Source organism: Portunus trituberculatus, chromosome 32, assembly GCF_017591435.1.
Source record: "Portunus trituberculatus isolate SZX2019 chromosome 32, ASM1759143v1, whole genome shotgun sequence".
Classification (NCBI taxonomy): Eukaryota; Metazoa; Arthropoda; class Malacostraca; order Decapoda; family Portunidae; genus Portunus; species Portunus trituberculatus.
In genome coordinates this window covers 6,493,160-6,511,842 of record NC_059286.1, presented here as the reverse complement: position 1 = coordinate 6,511,842, position 18,683 = coordinate 6,493,160, and the positions used below count along the sequence as shown (strand labels likewise).

The 18,683-nt window shown below is 39.7% G+C and overlaps 1 protein-coding gene across 5 annotated transcripts in view; it reads left to right on the top strand.

Moving 5' to 3' along the window:
* LOC123511923 (phospholipase D1-like) overlaps positions 1–18,683 on the top strand; it is a 42,197-nt gene that overhangs the window by 20,006 nt on the left and 3,508 nt on the right. For 4 of the 5 annotated variants that reach the window (XM_045268015.1, XM_045268010.1, XM_045268013.1 and 1 more), the window contains 21 exons: positions 579–674; positions 1,787–1,984; positions 2,449–2,572; positions 3,026–3,126; positions 3,347–3,535; positions 4,210–4,289; positions 4,441–4,513; positions 5,161–5,298; positions 6,794–6,932; positions 7,401–7,540; positions 7,864–8,364; positions 8,707–9,000; positions 10,088–10,165; positions 10,813–11,000; positions 11,952–12,079; positions 14,994–15,095; positions 15,497–15,705; positions 15,836–15,961; positions 16,485–16,725; positions 17,738–17,947; positions 18,383–18,505. In XM_045268015.1, coding sequence (XP_045123950.1) covers positions 579–674; positions 1,787–1,984; positions 2,449–2,572; positions 3,026–3,126; positions 3,347–3,535; positions 4,210–4,289; positions 4,441–4,513; positions 5,161–5,298; positions 6,794–6,932; positions 7,401–7,540; positions 7,864–8,364; positions 8,707–9,000; positions 10,088–10,165; positions 10,813–11,000; positions 11,952–12,079; positions 14,994–15,095; positions 15,497–15,705; positions 15,836–15,961; positions 16,485–16,725; positions 17,738–17,947; positions 18,383–18,505 — 3,478 coding nt within the window. The remainder of the gene's footprint in view (positions 1–578; positions 675–1,786; positions 1,985–2,448; positions 2,573–3,025; positions 3,127–3,346; positions 3,536–4,209; positions 4,290–4,440; positions 4,514–5,160; positions 5,299–6,793; positions 6,933–7,400; positions 7,541–7,863; positions 8,365–8,706; positions 9,001–10,087; positions 10,166–10,812; positions 11,001–11,951; positions 12,080–14,993; positions 15,096–15,496; positions 15,706–15,835; positions 15,962–16,484; positions 16,726–17,737; positions 17,948–18,382; positions 18,506–18,683) is intronic. The other variant, XM_045268012.1, reaches the window with a different exon arrangement.

Genomic DNA, 18,683 nt, shown 5'->3' with positions numbered 1-18,683 from the left:
CACTATTAACAGTCTAAGTGAAAGGGAAAAAATAAGGAAAAGTAACACATATTAACCATATTAACACATTCATATTAATTTCTCACATCTTTCCCTTACCTTATCACAAACCTTTCTGAATCATTTACACTTCTACACCCTCCTCTAAACACTACTAAAAAACTTCTTGTAGACTTTTTTTTTTTTCTATACCATGTGGGCTTTTCATGAGAATTTATGGGTTAAAAGGGATACTTTTTGGGGTACCTCCTATCTAACAGCCCACCCGCTAGGAAACCGTTGCCCTGAGTGAGGAAGCCCAACCTACACTCAGAACATGGACAGGATTCGAACCCATGCGCTTGGAGACCCCTCGGACCCCAAAGCACGCATGGTTCCACTGTACCATGGTGCCCCCCCCCCTTATAAGAATTCCTTACATTATGCTTAATGTCAAATTGTTGCATATCACAGGGAACAGGTGAATAAAGGCAATGTCACCTGTATTTAGCTTCCACTGGGCATTTCAGCCAGTGGGGAAGATGGAGAAAAATATAAGGAAAGGTAATGTAAGTAATCTCAATCCACTTTCCTCTCAGCCTGGTCATTGAGTTGGAGCATGGGGATCACAGGTGGAGTGTGGAAAGGAAAGTGCGACAGGTGGCAACTCTTCATAGTAAATTATTGCTCCTCAGGTGAGTGAAATGCATGCCAGGTTTTTTTGCCATTTGAGTGATATTTATGTGAGTTTATGGTGTGTTAAATGAATGTTGGGCTGTTTGGTTAGGTTAGTTGGTGAGTGTTTACTCATGAGTGGTGAAGGTAGATGGGTGAATGAATGCAGTTGTTTTTCATTGTTCAGTTGGTGAGATTGTGTTTAATGAGTCTGTGTTTGTATCCTGACAGTTTGTATCCTGACAGTTTAGTGTTTTGTTTATCAGGTGTTCATTCATTTTGTTTACTGATCAGTCACTCATTTCCACACACACACACACACACACACACACACACACACACACACACACACACACACACACACACACACACACACACACACACACACACACATTCATTGGGATTATGGCAACATATCCCACCAATTTTTGAAAGCCACAAGATTAAATGAAAATAGACCAACATACATATTCACAAGATTCAACACATGTTCCATCCTCTTTAGACACAGAAAGTTGAATGTAAAGTAAACTAATGCTTGCTTAATACTTCTATATATTGACAAAATGTAACAGGAAAGTATATCAATCTTTATATCTCTAAAAGTATACCATTGTTTATATTACTGTAAAGTATACCAGTGTTCATGTCACACAACTAACATAACACTACCATCACCACATTACAAGACTGAGGATGGCAGCCAAAGACAAGCATTATATTGATAAGATTCACAAACTTTTCATCTTTTTGGACTCATGAAGGTAAAATATAGCAATGTTTATATCACACAACAAACATAACACCACCATCACCACATTACAAGACTGAGGATGGCAGCCAAAGACAAACATTCTATACATTGACAAGATTCCACAAATTTTTGATCTTTTTAGACTCTTGAATGTAAAGTATACCAGTGTTTTTTAATCACACAACAAACTGACACAGAATCACTGCATTACAAGACTGAGGATGGCAGCCAAGTCAAGCATTATAAATATTGACAAGATTCCATAAACTTTTCATCTTTTTAGATTCGTGAATGTAAAGTGTACCAGTGTTTACATCACTTTAAAGTATACCAATATTTATATAATACAACAAGTCTAACTCACCACCACTTCCACAGGACAAGACTGAGGATGCCGGCAGCATCGCGCATTACTCGGCAGAGGAGACAGAGCATGAGACAGCAGATCAAGGCAGCAGACCAGGAGGTAGAGGACACAGTGGACAGCAGCATCACCACTAACACCAACACGGCCAAAACCGCATCAACAGTCAACACCAACTCAGCTGCATCACCAAACAACAAACGCCTGCTCAAGTGAGTGTGGGGAATGTTTTTAGGATGCAAAGAAACACTATGTCATATTTTGGGGCTCCCCCTCCCCCTCCTTTTTTTTCCAGGGAGTAGAACCTCTGTGGATATTTCTAGCATAAATATTTTGACTAATACTTCTCATGTGTATATATAGAAAAACTAACACTGGCTTTCTTTGTTCACTCATCCTTACTCTGTCCAAGTCTCTAATGCAAGAATGAAATGGCACTCTCAGTCATTCATACCTTTCTTTGGTAAACTCATGAACTCCATACTTGCTTCTGTATTTCCAACTTTCTATGACTTGACTTCATTTAACAGGGAGGTTTCAAGACATTATTAGGGGACTGACATGTTAGTGGAACTCTTTTCGCATTATGTTGCCCTTGCCAGCTTTCCCGTGTTACGTAAAAAAGAAAAAAAAATGTGAAATTCAAGTAACTATTTTTTGTGTGTGTGTGAGGCAGGTTCCCTCGCCGTGCCCTTCAGACTATGGATGAGGCAATGCGAGTGGAACTGGAAACCTACCTCAGGAACCTCCTCCACCACACTCTCTTCCGAAGCCATAAAGACGTCCTGGAGTTCTTTGAGGCAAGTATCCCCCTTTGTTCTTTGTTTTCTGTCTTTCTTCATTGTTTTACTTTTTAACATGAAAATCTGTTTTTTTTTTCTTCCTTTCATTTGCTTATCTCTTTCTTTATGTGTTTTATCTTGTATGTAATGAGTTCTTCAAATTGTGGTGTATCTCTCTCTCCATTCCTTATATTATTTGTATTTTCTTGCAATATCTTGAGGAAAGATATTATTAAACTGTCAAAATAAATTGTTACATATTTTGATATGAAATCACATACATATTTATTTTTATTATCCTATTTCCTCTTGAGTCTTTTCTTTTATTGTATCTTGTTTTTTTTCTCTCTATTTTGAGTTTTTGTAGTATCTTTTCTCAAATTTTTTCTAGCATTTATCCAATTTTCTCTTTTGACACCTCTACTGCTAACCGATCACCTCTTCACTCATGCCTTGGCTCTTCCCCTGCAGATCTCCCCAGTGTCCTTCATAGGGGAGCTGGGAATGAAGCTCAGGGAAGGCTATGTGAAGAAGAGAGTAGGTGGAAGTGGCCCCTGTGAATGCTGCAGCTGGTAAATATCGTGCTTGCAATGTTTTTACTCTGCTCTTCTTTCTTCTCTCTTTTTCTGTCTTCACTTCATCTCTTTATTTTGCACTATGCTGTTGTGTTGAGGGGACATGACAAATGTATGTGTGTATGTTTGTATCTGTGTAACTCATACATTATATCAGTCAGGCAATTTAGACAATCCTATATGTCTGTGCCTCACTTTTATCGTCTCTTTTCCCCAGGCTAACGGCAACTTGCACCGGGAAATACAGGCAGCAGTGGTTGGTGCTGAAGGAGACTTACCTCTTCTTCGTGGTGCCAGAGACCGGGCTGGTGCGCTCAGTGATGCTCATGGACTCTGCCTTCCAGGTCTCCCATAGCTACAGGCTCATTGGTGCCCGGAACAGTCTCCTCATCTCTAACCTATCCCGGTGAGTGCAGGAAAGTCTCAGTTCTCATATAATGTACATACAGTAAACCTTTGATGTTGAAAAGCCACAATTAATCAAATCCACGAACACCAAACCGGAGAGCATCAATTGTAGTAGTGGATTTTCAGACTTAAGAGTAGATGAGTAGAATGGACTTGATAATGAGATTGTTAGTGTTAAGTCATTAAGGAGATTTAAAGAAAGATTAGAGAGACTTATAAATGGGAATGATAAGTAGATGGGAGTAGGTGCTATGACTGATGGCTTCTTGCAACTTTCCTTATTTCCTCATGTTCTTTAGGAGAAATGAAAAGAAGGAATGCATTATCATATGATTATAGGAGCAAATGCAGGGGTAGATGAAGAGGAAAAAATGAATAGTTGAATGTAAGAGATGAAAGAGTAGGAGAAAATAAGTGCTTAGATAAGACAAGAAGAAAGAGAAGAGTGGGAATGATTGAATTAAAAAGCAGGAGAGATTGAATTACTAAATAAAGAAGAAAAAGAGAAATAGAAGATGTAAGACAAGAAATTTTGAAGCATTGTAAATTGTAATTGTGTTTTTTAGTGTGTTTGAGAGAGACAGAAAATGTAAGTGACATATTCTAAATTTATACAACTATGAATTAAAAAGTAACTGTCCCTTCTCTTGCATTTTTTCTGCCCCTTTCCAGATCTCTGCTGATTAAGTGTGACTCTGAGACTAGCAAGAAGGAGTGGCTGTCCATCATTACCAAGACAGAACGGAAATATGGTGAGTGTCGGAATTAGAAATTTCCTCACGACCATTTGCTGAGTTTAGTTTGAATTTTTTTTGTTTGACTTTCTTTTTGTTTCATTTGCTCAGGGAATAGGAAATGAAGATTTGTTGGTGTGTAAAACTACTGACTGTCTTTCTTTCTCAGCCAAGGACTTCACCAGTCAAGACAATCGATATGGATCCTTTGCTCCTGTCCGGAAAAACTCCTATGCCCGTTGGTAAGTTGTTTGAAGAGAGCAGCCTTGATGTTCCTTTTGTATTCCCCAATTGCTTACCACATAGCACCTCACCCCTGCCTCACATTCCCTACACACATCACCACACAGCACTGCCACACCCACACACTACTGCACTGACCACACACCACACACCATCATATTCCACAACCAGTCTCCACACCTCCAAATACCACACACCCCAACACTACCACACCCACACGTTACTACACTCATCACACCACACACCACCATACCTCCAATACCACAGTCACCATACCTCCAAGCACTACATACCACACACTACCACACTTCCATCACCACAGTCTCTACACCTCCAGTACCACATACCACACATCACAACACAACATTACCACACCCACACACTGCTGCACTCACCACACACCATCACATCTCAATCACCTCTCTGACCACATCTACACACACCACACACCACCACACTTCCATCACCACAGTCTGTACACCTCCACCACATACCATACACCACAACACATCATCATCATCATCACCGTTTCATTACTACACTCACCATACCACATACTACTAAACCTCCATTACCACAGTCACCACACCTCCAAACACCACATACCATGCACCACCACACCTGCACTCACCACACCATCTGGCAGGTACGTGGATGGTGCGCGGTATATGTGGGACGTGGCTGAGCTGATGGAGGGTGCACGGGAGGAGATCTTCATCACGGATTGGTGGATGAGCCCGCAGATCTACTTGAAGCGACCCGACCTCACAGGACACAAGTGGAGGTGAGTGGGTCAGCTGAGTTTGGAGTCAGGTCAGTTGATATGATGATTGATATTTAGATTTATCAAAATAGCTTATTATTTCTTTTATTGTTAGACTGAGGCAATAAACTTTTTGTATTTATTATGAAAAGATTAACCCCTTCAGTACTGGGACACTTTTTTTCCTTGAGGTTTGTGTACGATCAGACCCTTTTATTGATTGATGTTAACAAGGGTCTATGGAGGTCAGAAGATTAATGGCTACAGTCTTCACTATTCTAATCCCCTACACAAATTTCTGAAGCTGTGTAAAATCACCAAATGTTAACCAGAATTAATATGAAATTGTCTCCTGGTACTGAAAGGGTTGAAGGAATTTGATATGTTCTGTTTATGGAGTTTTCATTAGTCAGCCAGTTTGGTGATTAGTATTGTATAGAGTTATCAGTATAGCTTATTTTTCTTTATTATTAGACTGAAGGAATTAATGTTTTGTACTTATTATGCAAAAGTAAAGGGAATTTGATAAGTACTGTTCAAGGAGTTCTCATTTTTCAGCCAGTTAGTTGGTCAATATTGAATAAATTTTCCAGGATAGCTTATTTTCCTTACTTAAAGACTGAGGTAATGCAAGGGCATATGTATTTATTATGAAAACATTAAGGGAGTTTGATATGTTGTGTTCTGGGAGTTTTCATTTTTTATCATGTTAAGTGATTGATATTGTATAGATTTACCAGGATTATTTATTTTCCTTACTATAGAGGCTGAGGCAGTGAACTTTTTTTATTTATTACAAAAAGATGAAGGGAATTATACGTAAGTGTACCGTTCAAGAAGTTACTGCTTACCTCTTAGCACACCCTTCATGTACTCAGCGTCTCATCAAACTCTCCCACAGATTCTCAGATGGTGTTCATTACCTCATTACTTCTTTTACTTGATGGAGAGTCAGTGAGGGAAGCAGCTTGATGATTGACTGACAGCAAATTACTTTTCTGGCTGGCTGGATAGAAGTTAAATCAGTATTCATTACTAATATTTGACAGCAAATGACTTTTCTGGTTGACTGGATAGAAATTAAATCATTGTTCATTACTACATTATCCTCTTAACTTTATGGTGAGGGTCAATGAGGGAAGCAGCGTGATGAATGACTGACAGCAAACAATTTTTCTGGCTAACTGGATAGAGATTAAATCTGTGTTCATTACTACATTATCTCCTTAACCTTATGGAGAGGGTCATTGAGGGAAGCAGTGTGATGAATATCTGACAGCAAACGGCTTTTCTGGCTAACTGAATAGAAGTTAAATCATTGTTCATTAGTACATTATCCCCTTAACCTTATGGAGATGAATGACTATGGCAACAACTCTTCTGGCTGGAGATACAAGAATCAGGATTTAGATTAGCACTCACAAACTGTACTGCTTGATGGAAATTGTCAGTTTTCAGTACTTTATTACTTCTTAATACACCCTTCATATACTCAGCTCCTCAAACCCTCCCACAGATTGGCAGAGGTGCTGAGACGGAAGGCTGAGAGTGGTGTGCGGGTCTTCATTCTGCTGTACAAGGAGGTGGAGCTGGCCCTTGGCATCAGCTCCCTCCTCACCAAGCAGACAGTGAACCAGCTGCACCCAAACATCAAGGTAACTGTGGGTGTGTTTATGTATTGCCAGTGTGCAGGATTGGAGTCAAACTGGTGGTGTCTTGCATTTTTTTTCCTGCTCTTCAAGTTGTAGATTCTTTCACACCTATTCCATGTACAGATTATTGTAAGCATCAGTATATCTCTATGTAAGAAGGTAAATTTCTTTATATAGTTTAAGTATCTAATAATTTTCAGCTGGTATTGATGTCATCTTGTGTGTGATAAAGTTTAACCATTTTATTGTTATGTGGCATATCTTTCCTTAACTTTCTTGTTCCACAGCCACCTCCATAGATTTAATGGTTATGAATTGCAAAATCTTTTCTTCTTATTCCCCTCTTCCTTATAGATGCTTAAAAAGGTAACACATATTGCTATTAGAGCTGTGAATTGTATCATAGTGTAGTGATATAGTTAAATGACACCAGTGCTGGAGTGAGGAAGTGAAGTGTGTTATGGTCGGTAGGTGCTGCGCCACCCGGACCACATAGCGGGAGGGACGCTGTACTGGGCTCATCACGAGAAGGTGGTGGTGGTGGACCAGATGTTTGCCTTTGTCTCAGGCATAGATCTTGCCTTTGGCCGCTGGGATGACTACAGACACAAGTATGTTAGTATGTGTGTGTGTGTGTGTGTGTGTGTGTGTGTGTGTGTGAGAGAGAGAGAGAGAGAGAGAGAGAGAGAGAACACCAATATTCAACTCAGAGTAATGCTCTTCATCTTGCCAAACTCATTTGTTTTACCTCATGAATAATTTTGTGGTTAGTCCAAAGCTTTCCATATAACACCTTAGCAATAATTCAGTCACTCACATCAGTCATTCCCTTCCATCCAGACTGATAGACACAGACTATACTTGTACAGGCAAATCTTTCCATTTATTCCGTTGTTTCCAGTAATTAAGTGTACAGTTGTTCCCTTCTTTGCAGGCTGATAGACACAGGCCATGCAGGGGTACAAGTGATGCACCCACCCTCCAGACCCTCCCAGCACAGTCCTGGCCAGATGGGGATGAACCGGGGAGCACTGCAGCACCTCCTTCGCGGAACCAATGATGTCCTGGTCAGCACTGTCACTGGCTCGGCTGCTGGCAGTCGCCGAGCCTCTCTTGGCACAACAGAGGACTCCAGTGCCGCCCCAGGCAGCCTCAAGAATGTCAGTCCTTCTCCTAGTGATTCAGAGGATCCTGTCAGCACCTTAGAGGTTCCTGTTGGACCTACTGTTCCCTCAGAGGACTCCCAAGGGACTCTCAGAACCTTAAGGAGTGTCCGTGACTCCCTCTGTCTGGCCTCGGCTAACCCTGTAGAACCTTCTGCTGGCCCCCTCGCCTCCCCTGAGGATTTCAGTGCAGATGTTGAGTCTCAGGATGAGCTGGATGAGGTGCAGCAGCCGTCATCCATCACCAACGGCAGGAAGATGAAGGGGAACAGGTGAGATTGTATGTGTTGACTTGAATAGAAACGGAAAAGATATTGCAGGTGTTAGAAGGAAATAGGTAAGTGGTGCAAGGAAATGTGTGAATGTGGAGAAGAGGTTGTCTATAAATATATTGTTTGCTGAAATATAAAACTGTATACTTGTTATGCAATCTGTTCAATTTGAGTAATTAGCTATATATCTTATTTCCCTCACATTGAACTGAATATCTACACTATTATTTTTCTAACATGTCATTCCAGGAATATGAAAACAAACATTTTGGTTAACCAGCATTGGAGCCAAGGATCATAGTATGTACTACATCTACAATAACACAGTCTTCTACTCCACAGATCAAGAGGCAAAGCTGACATGAACAGCATCCACACAAGCACAAGCTTTCAGAACGGCAGTACACCTCACCCCTCACAGGAAGGCAAGGACACCAACACTACCTCCCTCCCTCCTGTCAAGAGAACCAGGTTTTTCTCCAAGAGTGGGAGGGATCGTGCCAACACAGGCTCCAGCACAGAGGAGGAGAGGAAGGGAGGAGGTGGGAAGAGCTTTAGGGAAGTGAAGAGGAGAGGCATGGATTTGGTAGAGGAGATGAAGGTGAAGGGACGGGAGATGAAGAGGAAGCTGCACAGGTAAGCGTTGTTAACCTGTATTGTGTAATTTCAGTTTACTGATTTTACTTTTTGCTGTTATTAATCCTTTACTTTTTATTTATTCAGTTTCTTCAGTAAGGTTATTCATTGATTTTTAGTTTTGCATATGTTTTTAATCTTGTTTGTTTATTTAGATTATCATTAGTGCACATTTGTATCTGCACTATAACATTTGTATTTCAGTGTGTGTAATGAGTGAAGTAGACAGTGTAAGTGTTCTTTCTTATCTAAACAATTGTGCAAGTAATGAAAACTCCCAGCACTGTCAGGTCCATTGTTGAAGTGATGCTAAAATTTATTCTCTCTCTCTCTCTCTCTCTCTCTCTCTCTCTCTCTCTCTCTCTCTCTCTCTCTCTCTCTCTCTCTCTCTCTCTCTCTCTCTCTCTCTCTCTCTCTCTCTCTCTCTCTCTCTCTCTCTCTCACACACACACACACACACACACACACACACACACACACACACACACACACACACACACACACACACACACACACACACACAGCACTCAAGTGGGCCTATTTTTTTCTTTTCTTCTTTTTTTGCCCTTGGCTGGCCCTCTTTCCTGCAGAAGATTTAAAAAAAAAAAAAAAACACATATAATCTATAAAATTTCAGCTCCTACGTCTCTATAATGAGAATCAAACCTGGTGTGTTATTGCATCTGATGATTTGCTAAACACAAAAGCTAAATCTGTACCTGGCCATGTGAAGCAAATCCCGTTCTTTGTCAGTAAGGCTCGTATTCTAAAACAGTTCGCTCTCTCACCATCACTGCTTCTCAAGGATTCTAGTTGAAGATACTCATGTTGTTAGACATAATTTTATGTTTCTGTTGATAGATTGCCAAAATTTATGGTTCATTAAAAGGAGAAAATGGCTTGAGAACACAGCTAGTTGTCTCTGTGGCCTTGGAAAATTATCATGGTTAGAGAGTCAAGCATTTCTGAATACAGACTTAAATCAGTCCAGTGCATGGGAGTGTGTCATGCAGATCAGTACTAGTGTGTGGTGTCCTTACCCTGTGTGTCTGCCTTGTGTTGCATCTGCATGTTCTCCCAATTGCAGGAGAAATAGTTTGGATTCTGACATGTCCTCAAGCTCCTCAGACAACGGGGAAAGGATGGATAACCCGAGGACCAGTAGGTGTGTTGCTCTCTTCCTTCTCTCCCGTTTGTTCGGAGATTTAACCCAATTTGGCATTCTCTGTTACTTTCTTAGATTACTTGTATGAGTTGTTTTAAGGAATATTTTTCGTTTCATAATTCTTTTTGTCTTTTTTGTTATGATTTTTTGAGAAGTGCTTATTGCTACAGAATTTCAGGAAACATGGCTGCTTTTGCCTCTTGTAAAATCTGAATTAAAAGCATCAAAGGGTTTGAGTAACTGTGAGTGATACAGCATTGTCCAATTTTGATTGCATGCTAATTTAAATTCTTTCCTCCCTTCATTCATTCATTCATTCATTCTGTCATTCCTTTTGTCATTTGTTCCTTCCTTCCTTCCTTCGTTTTGTTGCCTTACATGTATTTCCTTCATGAATCTTTCTTCTCCCTTTTTTTTTTCTAATTTCATCTCCTTCCATCTGTCTTCCTCTGATTTCTGTTTATCTTTCTCTAATCTCACTTTCTTTTCAATCAACTCTCTTTCTCCTTACTCTGATCCCCTTCCATTTTCACCCTGTCCTTTCCTGCTATTTTTTTGTGATTTCATTTGTCTCCCTTATCATCTCATCCCCATCCTCTCTTCTCATACTGTCCCTGCATTCCTTCATCCCTTCCTGCCCACCATAGCTTCTCACGTTTCCATGGGCGTCGTCTGTGGGGCGGTGCTAAGGAGCGCATGGGCAGCTGTTCCTCTCTGGCTCAGGCCCACAGTGTTGTTACCATGGAAGACACCACATCCACTCACCTCTGGGTTGGCAAGGACTATGTCAACTGGATCAGCAAAGACTTGGATAATTTAGATGAGCCATTTAAAGGTGAGAGGGATTTGAATTTGTGATGTTGATTGTGTTGCTTGTGGGATTTGAATTTGTGATGTTGATTGTGTTGCTGCTGCCATTGTTGTCACTGGTTTTAGTTCTGTTTTGAAGGATTAGCTAAGTGGTTTGGTTAGTTGAGTAACAGCAATAGGTAATAGGATTTGTCACTGTATGTATTCTCAATCTTTTTAGTATACCTACATTTAGTTGCATTTTTCAATAGAGGATGGTAAATGAGGTTTTCTGTCCATCATAGTAGGTACTCATTTTTCTTCTAAATTCCCTAATACACTGATATCATGCTAAGAAACCCTGTCTTGTCCATTCTACCCACTTGTACCAGTACCTGCAGAAAACACTTACGTACTATGTATCCCATGTATCCCAATTCACACCTCATCTCTTTATTAGTTACCTCTTTTTATTTTATTTAAGAGGAGAAAACTGGGCAAGGGCATCATGAAAACAAAAAAGAAAAAGAAAAAGTTCCATTTAGTTGCTAGTTCCCTTGCAGGTCCGAGGGAGTTAGCCAAAAAAAAAAAAAAAAAAAAAAGGGATGAATGAATGTCTTGAAACTTCCCTCTTAATCCTTTCAGTACTGGGATGCATTTTTACTTTGAGTTTTGGATGTGATAAGGCAATTTTATTTACATTAGGAAGAGTGTATGGAGGTCAAAAGTTTAATGGTCAGAATCCTCACTATTTTAATCCCACGTAAGTATCTGAAGCTATTTAAAATCACCAAATGGTAAGCAGAATAAATGTGAAAACATGTCCTGGAACTGAAGGGATTAAGTGAAGTCAAGTCATAAGAAGTTGGAAATACAGAAGCAAGCAGGAAGTTCCAGAATTAACCAGAGAAAAATATGAATGATTGCTGTTTTATCTTTACCTCTCCCCAACACCTGACCATTTGCCACCTTTACCCTTGACCACCACTCACCACAGACATCGTAGACCGGCACCAGACACCTCGGATGCCCTGGCACGACATTGGGCTGTTTGTGGAGGGAGCAGCAGCACGGGATGTGGCCAGGCACTTCATACAGCGGTGGAATGCTGTCAAGACTGAGAAGGTTAGAGGAAATATGTGCACCTTGATTTGTATCGCATTAAGTAGAGTGTTAGTGAGATGTTCACCTTGTATTGTTCCTTAGTTCAGTGTGTATTCTTTCCTCTAATTCTGGTGGTATTTTTGTCCTTAGGTGTTGTAAGGATGATGTTTTAAGTAAGGAAGAGCTTGATCTTAAGTAGACTGCATCTCATCGGTAATAGTATTTGTTATTTCTGTGCTGGGGAAGTGTGTGTAATATAAGCTTACAAATTAATGTCATAAATGTACAGTAAGTCCTCATACGGTACTTCGTTATCCAGTAAATTCACAGTTACGGTGTTTGGTAATTACTACCCTCGATTCTATATACGGTAAGAAAAAATCAGATACGGTATCCGCTTGTGTTTTGTTTACACCATTCCGTAGCACTACCACGCCACGCACCCACCACAACAATCAGCTGGCAGTCTCTTCCCCCATTTCCCACCGAACACAAGTGAAATTCTTACGGCATGTTTTTTGTGGCTATTATGAGTAAGGGCTAAAATCCCTACTGTCCCTTAGCCTCAGGAGGGACATCATCTGATAGAATATGTGGCAAGTGAAAGGTAAATATAAACATTTTTTTTTTTTTTTATTTCTTTTACGCAGTACTTTACATTTTTTATATAACTTTTTTCGTGTATTTTCATATCTGTAGGGGTGACTTTCGACATGCTGGAACACATCCCCTAATATTACATGTTGTAATGGGTGCGGTATACGGTAATTTCAATTTGTGGTGAGGTTTTCAGAAACGCATATGTACCGTATAACGAGGACTTACTGTATATTATAATGATACTATTTGATATTTACCTAGTGTACGTAGATCAGGTTTTTTTTTTTTTTTTTTTTTTTTATGCAAGAGGGAAAACAACCAAATGCAACTAAAGATAAAAAAAAAACGCTAACTTCAAATGCTAGTTCCTCTAAAGATTGGTGAGGAATTAGCCTAAATTCAGGGACAGATGTCTTGAAACTTCCCTCTTAAAAGAAGTCAAGTTGTAGGAGGATGGAAATACAGAAGCAGGCACTGAGTTCCATGTATAGTGATTAGAATGTTTGTTTTTGTGTGGTTCATATTGTTCAGTGTTATTTTTCCTAGTTATTGTTGAAGCTTTTTTTTTTTTTTTTTTCATGTATAGTGTAGCTGGACTCTGTGTTCCTTGTGTGTGATTTAGCATAATTTAGTGGGTTTATGTTATGTACATTGCTGTTTTTCTGTAGTTTAACTGTGGTGTTCCTTCCTACAGGTCTTGGCATTGTGGGCAGGTATTGTGTTCTTAGTATGTTTGCTTCAGTCTAAAAGATAGAGAACCTAAAATTCTGATTGTGTTTATATGGCCTAAATTCTTGTTTTGTTGTTTTTGCCAACTGACACAACAGAAGGCTGAGCAGACAGTAAGTAGTAGAGTGTGCATGAGTGAGGGAGAGAGTTACCGTCACAGCACAAAGAGTAGCAGTCAGAATCATGCCTCAAAAAAATGTACATACACAGTTTGCACTACACAGTATATGCTTTCACACTCTACCTTGAATAGAAACTTTGGCTGTGTGACAGATTAACTACAGGAATAAGACACAAAACTGTTAATTATGACAAACTGATGACTATAAGACTTTAATATTAATCACTCAGTGCATGTTTGCTAGCTTTGGATTCTTTTATTTTAGTCTACTGTGGCAAATGTTCAGTTTATAATGAATGAGATGATTACGTTGTTACATCACTCTGTTTTTTTTTATGTTTGTGAATGAGGTGTTGCTGGCATCTTGCTGTTTGTGTTACCTACTGTAAGTGTTGTGTTTTCCAGATGTTGAAATTTTTCATAAATGTAATTCCTAATCCATTTTCCTTTCTAAGGGTGTTGGATTGGGATTCATGTTGTTATATGGATTGTTAGCTTCCTGCTTGATGAACCAGTTTGTGATTCATGTTGTTGTATTCATTCGTAGCCTTGTACAGTTGGCTCCCTACTTATTGAAGCAGTTTTCTTACCTATATTTCTAGCTAAAGTGACATCTATCATCCTTTTTCATAGCAGCTGTCACTGGCTAAAGTGACCCCTGACATGAAACAAGGAGGGAGTGGAGATGAGAAAGATGTGACTTAATTGACACATCTTGAGTTCTGCCCTATGATATTTATTATTGAAATTCCCTTGAATTGACATGTCACCCCAGGTAGAAATAGGGTAGTAAGATTGCTTCACCAAGTCGGAAGCCACCTGTACATTGTGTGACCTACAATGAACCTCTAACTGGTGATTTGAAAAAGTTTTGTGATGGAAGATTATTGAAGTTTGATTGACAGTAGACAACAGACTATTTCAGTGCACCATATGGATATTTTGTAGACTGTGTACACATTGCTGCTCACACCTTATCACCATTGATTCCTTTTGTAGTGTTTGTTGTAGCTCAATGGATGTACCTAGCCATGCATTGAGGGTTATCATAGAGGTTGACATTAATTAATTTTTCTTTTTCAATGCCACTAACATCAACACAAGAGCTGTCTCATTGTTACAGAATCACATACACACGACAAAAGGGTACAGTTGCTACTCCTCTGCTTACATACCATACTTACTTATTCAGTATTTGATAACTAACTACAGAGTGAAAGGAAGCCACACAGAACTGTCTTCACCCCACTAAGGATTCATTCATTAGGCAAATGTGATAAGTACACTAATGATTGTTAAAGATGTTAATGACAATAATGATAATCTATCTATATATCAGCTTGTCATCTCAGTTAAATACAAGAGTGCTTCTAACAAAAGAAAGAACAAGAATAACTAATACAATATAGAGTCAAGCTTCAAATTGTACTACCACCACCACCACCACCACCACCACCACTACTCACTCTCATCCCCCTTCACCAGGCCAAGCCCAACCACAGCTACCCATATCTGCTGCCTCGCACATACAGCAAAGAGTCCTTCCTCTCCTCCAACCTTCGCCCTCGTCACCGTGTCAAGTGTCAGGTGCGTCTGTGTCCACCTTTAGTACATACAGTGATATACAGTAAGTCTTATCATTGCTATTAACCCCTTCAGTACTGGAACACATTTTTACTGTACGTTTTGTGTATGATTAGACCATTTTATATATATTTATGGAGGTTGAAAGATTAATGTCCAGAGTCTTCACTATTTTAATCGCCACATAAATTTTGGAAGCTATACAAAATTGCCAAATAGTAACCAGAATGAATATGAAAACGCATCATAGGGATTAAGTATATTTGGCACTTGCATTTCACTAGGCCATTTTCTTCTCTTCTTTCTGTTGTCTATATAAGAAATTGGTATATCTTATTTTTCTATTGAATCTTTGTAGTCTTCCATTATTTCTAACTTGGAGGTCCTCGTTATTCCATGCCCAGGTGGTACGGAGTGTGGGGAAGTGGAGTGCTGGGGTGGATGAGGTAGAGGCCAGCATCTTCTCAGCTTATGTGGACCTGATCCGCCGAGCAAAGCACTACATCTACATTGAAAACCAGTTCTTCATCACTAGCAGCAATGTGGACGAACAGAAGGAAGTGTCAAACTACATTGGCTACGAGATTGTGCAGCGGATAGTGGAGGCTCATAGGTGTGTGTGTGTGTGTGTGTTTCTGATTGGATCTTACTAAAACACAGCAAAATAAATCAGATCACCTTTTATAAAACTCAACAGTCTTCCTCACAACCTTCTCTTCTTCTTCCTCCTTCGGCTGACCCAGGAAAGGTGAAGCGTTCCGTGTGTACATCTTGATGCCGCTGCTGCCGGCCTTTGAGGGCATGATTGGCAAGGCCAGTGGTGTGGCCATGCAGTACATTGTTTACTGGAATTATGTCAGCATTTGCAAGTAAGTGTTGATATTTCTTCTTTATTGGAATTTTGTTAGTTCATCTTTTCCTTCTTCCTGTTGTTTTTATTCAATTTCTTTTCTTTTTATCTTTTCTCTTTATTTGTAACTTTCATATTTACTTGCTCATTTAAAGACTGTCCTCAGATGTTTCCATATGGACCTTATCATCACAACATTTAGTAGGATGAAGAAGTTACTGGGATACCTTTGATGCTAGTGACAGTATAATAACAAAGACTTCTTCAGCTGGAGAAACACTGATGAGACTTGATCATCTTTGTGGTTTTTAAAAATACCTCCAATGACAACTTGAAGCATTTAAGACAGAAGTTTAAAACATTTATCCCATTCTTTTGCTTAACTCTCTTAGATCTATTTGGGGACTAAAATCTAAGTGGGCCTTTTTTGTTTAATAGTTTTTTGTTGCACTTGGCCAAATTTCCCTCCTTACATAAAAAAAAAAAAGAAAGAAAATATTAAACCTTTACTTTCTTCAACACATCCCACAATCCTTCACCAGAGGCAAGTCAAGCGTCCTGCACTGTTTGAAGGAGCACGGGATAACTGACTGGGAGCGTTACGTGTCCTTCTGTTCACTGCGCAACCATGAGTGTCTCGGGGAACGGCCTGTCTCTGAGCTGGTCTATATTCACTCCAAGCTGATGATTGTTGATGATCGCTTTGTCATCGCAGGCTCAGCTAACATCAACGACCGCAGCCTCAGTGGTATGCGTGACTCAGAGGTCTGCATGGTGATTGAGGTAAGATGGTGTTAGTGGTGATAATCTGTGCTTGTGGTCCTTTGTGATGTTTCAGTATCTTTAGTGCTGTTTTTTTTTGTATGTTTTTCTGTTCAGATTTATTTGTTTCTATGCATGATTCTGAGGTCTGGATGGTGATTGAGGTAAGATGGTGTTGGTGGTGATAATCTGTGCTTGTGGTCCTTTGTGATGTTTCATTATCTTTTGTGCTGTTTTTTTTTTTTTTTTTTTTTATTATTATTTGTTTCTACGCATGATTCTGAGGTCTGGATGGTGATTGAGGTAAGATCATAGTGGTTGTGGTGGTGATTTGTGCTTGTGATCCTTTTGTGATGTTTCATTATTTTTTGTGCTGTTATTTTGTTTGGTTTTCTGTTTAGTTTTATTTGTTTCTACCTTTGATTTTTTGTCTTATCTTCGTACCTTATTTATCTGCATATTGTCTCTTCTTTTGCTGTAGCTGCAGTCAAAGATCATTGCCATATGTGAGTCTCCTTAGGTTGTTTTTATCCCTTGTATCCTACCTGATCTACCACAGCACCTTACCACACTTCTGGACATAACTCGTCTCACATCCAGTTACCTTACTCACACACACCTCCCTTTGTCACTGAATTTGTCCAGCAGTATATTCTAACTCCACCATATTGTTTCTACTACAGTACAACACCATACCACACTTCTGGGCCTGACTCATCTCACATCAAGTTACATTAGCCACACACACACACCTGCACCTTTGTGACTGATTTAGTTTAGCAATGTACTTTAACCCCATTAGTATCACGATGCATCTTCATATTCATTCTGCTTACTATCTGACTATTTTATACAGCTTCAGAAACTTATGTGGGGATTAGAATAGTGAAGACTGGCTATTAAACTTCTGACCTCCATAGACCCTTCCTATTGTCAATAAAATGGTCTAATCGTACCCAGATCTTAAGGTAGAAATGCATCCCAGTACTGAAGAGGCTAACTTCTCTCACCTAACACTGCCTTCCACCAACAGGACCAGGAGTTTGAGGAGGGAGTGATGAATGGTAAGCCGTACGATTCAGGGATCTTTGCTGGCAGTATGCGTCGCTACCTCTTCAGTGAGCACCTGGGAGAGGCAGACCTGGACCACCCAACCATGGATGTGTCCGACCCAGTGTCTGATGCGTTCTTCACCAACGTGTGGAATTATGTGGCCAATAAAAATACGTTGATTTATGAGGAGGTGAGGCATTGCTAAATTTTGTGTTCTGCCAAGTTATTGTGGTGTGAAAATGTGAGATGATGAGGGTTTTATAAAATGTGTGGCTTTGAAAACAGGAAACACATGAAAAGGCAAATAGTTGGGAATGATATGAAAACAAGGAAATTTATGAGTGTATTTTAGAATGGAGTCAGTATTGAGTCTTCAGATATGTGGCTTTCATAACAGGAAACATGTTTAGAAGATAAAATAGTTGGTAATGATCATGAAAGCAGGAAATTTATAGGTATGTTTGAGAATGGGTCAGCGTTGATTGGTGAAATGTGTGGCTTTCAAAACAGGAAACACGTATAGAAGGTAAAATAGTTAGTAATGATCATGAAAGCAAGTTAATTTATAGGTATATTTGAGAAAGGAGTCATTGTTTTGCATATTGACATGTGTATTCCTCCTCAGGTGTTTTCGTGTTACCCATGCAACAGTGCCACCACCTTCAATGATCTGGAGCAACTGCGCACAACACCCACACTGGCTGAGGTGAACCCAGCCGACGCCAAGGCCAAGCTGAAGGAAGTACAGGTAGGGCTGCTTCTGAATTATTTTGGTTGGTGTTTTAGGGAAAAGTTTTGATGTGAACTTCAATTCATGCTTCACTTTATGCTCCCTCCATGAATGCCTTTTTATTCTCACCTGTTATTTTAGGAGTTGCACTGTGATCAGTTCAGGAAATGTTGGTTTTCACTGTAGTATTGTCATT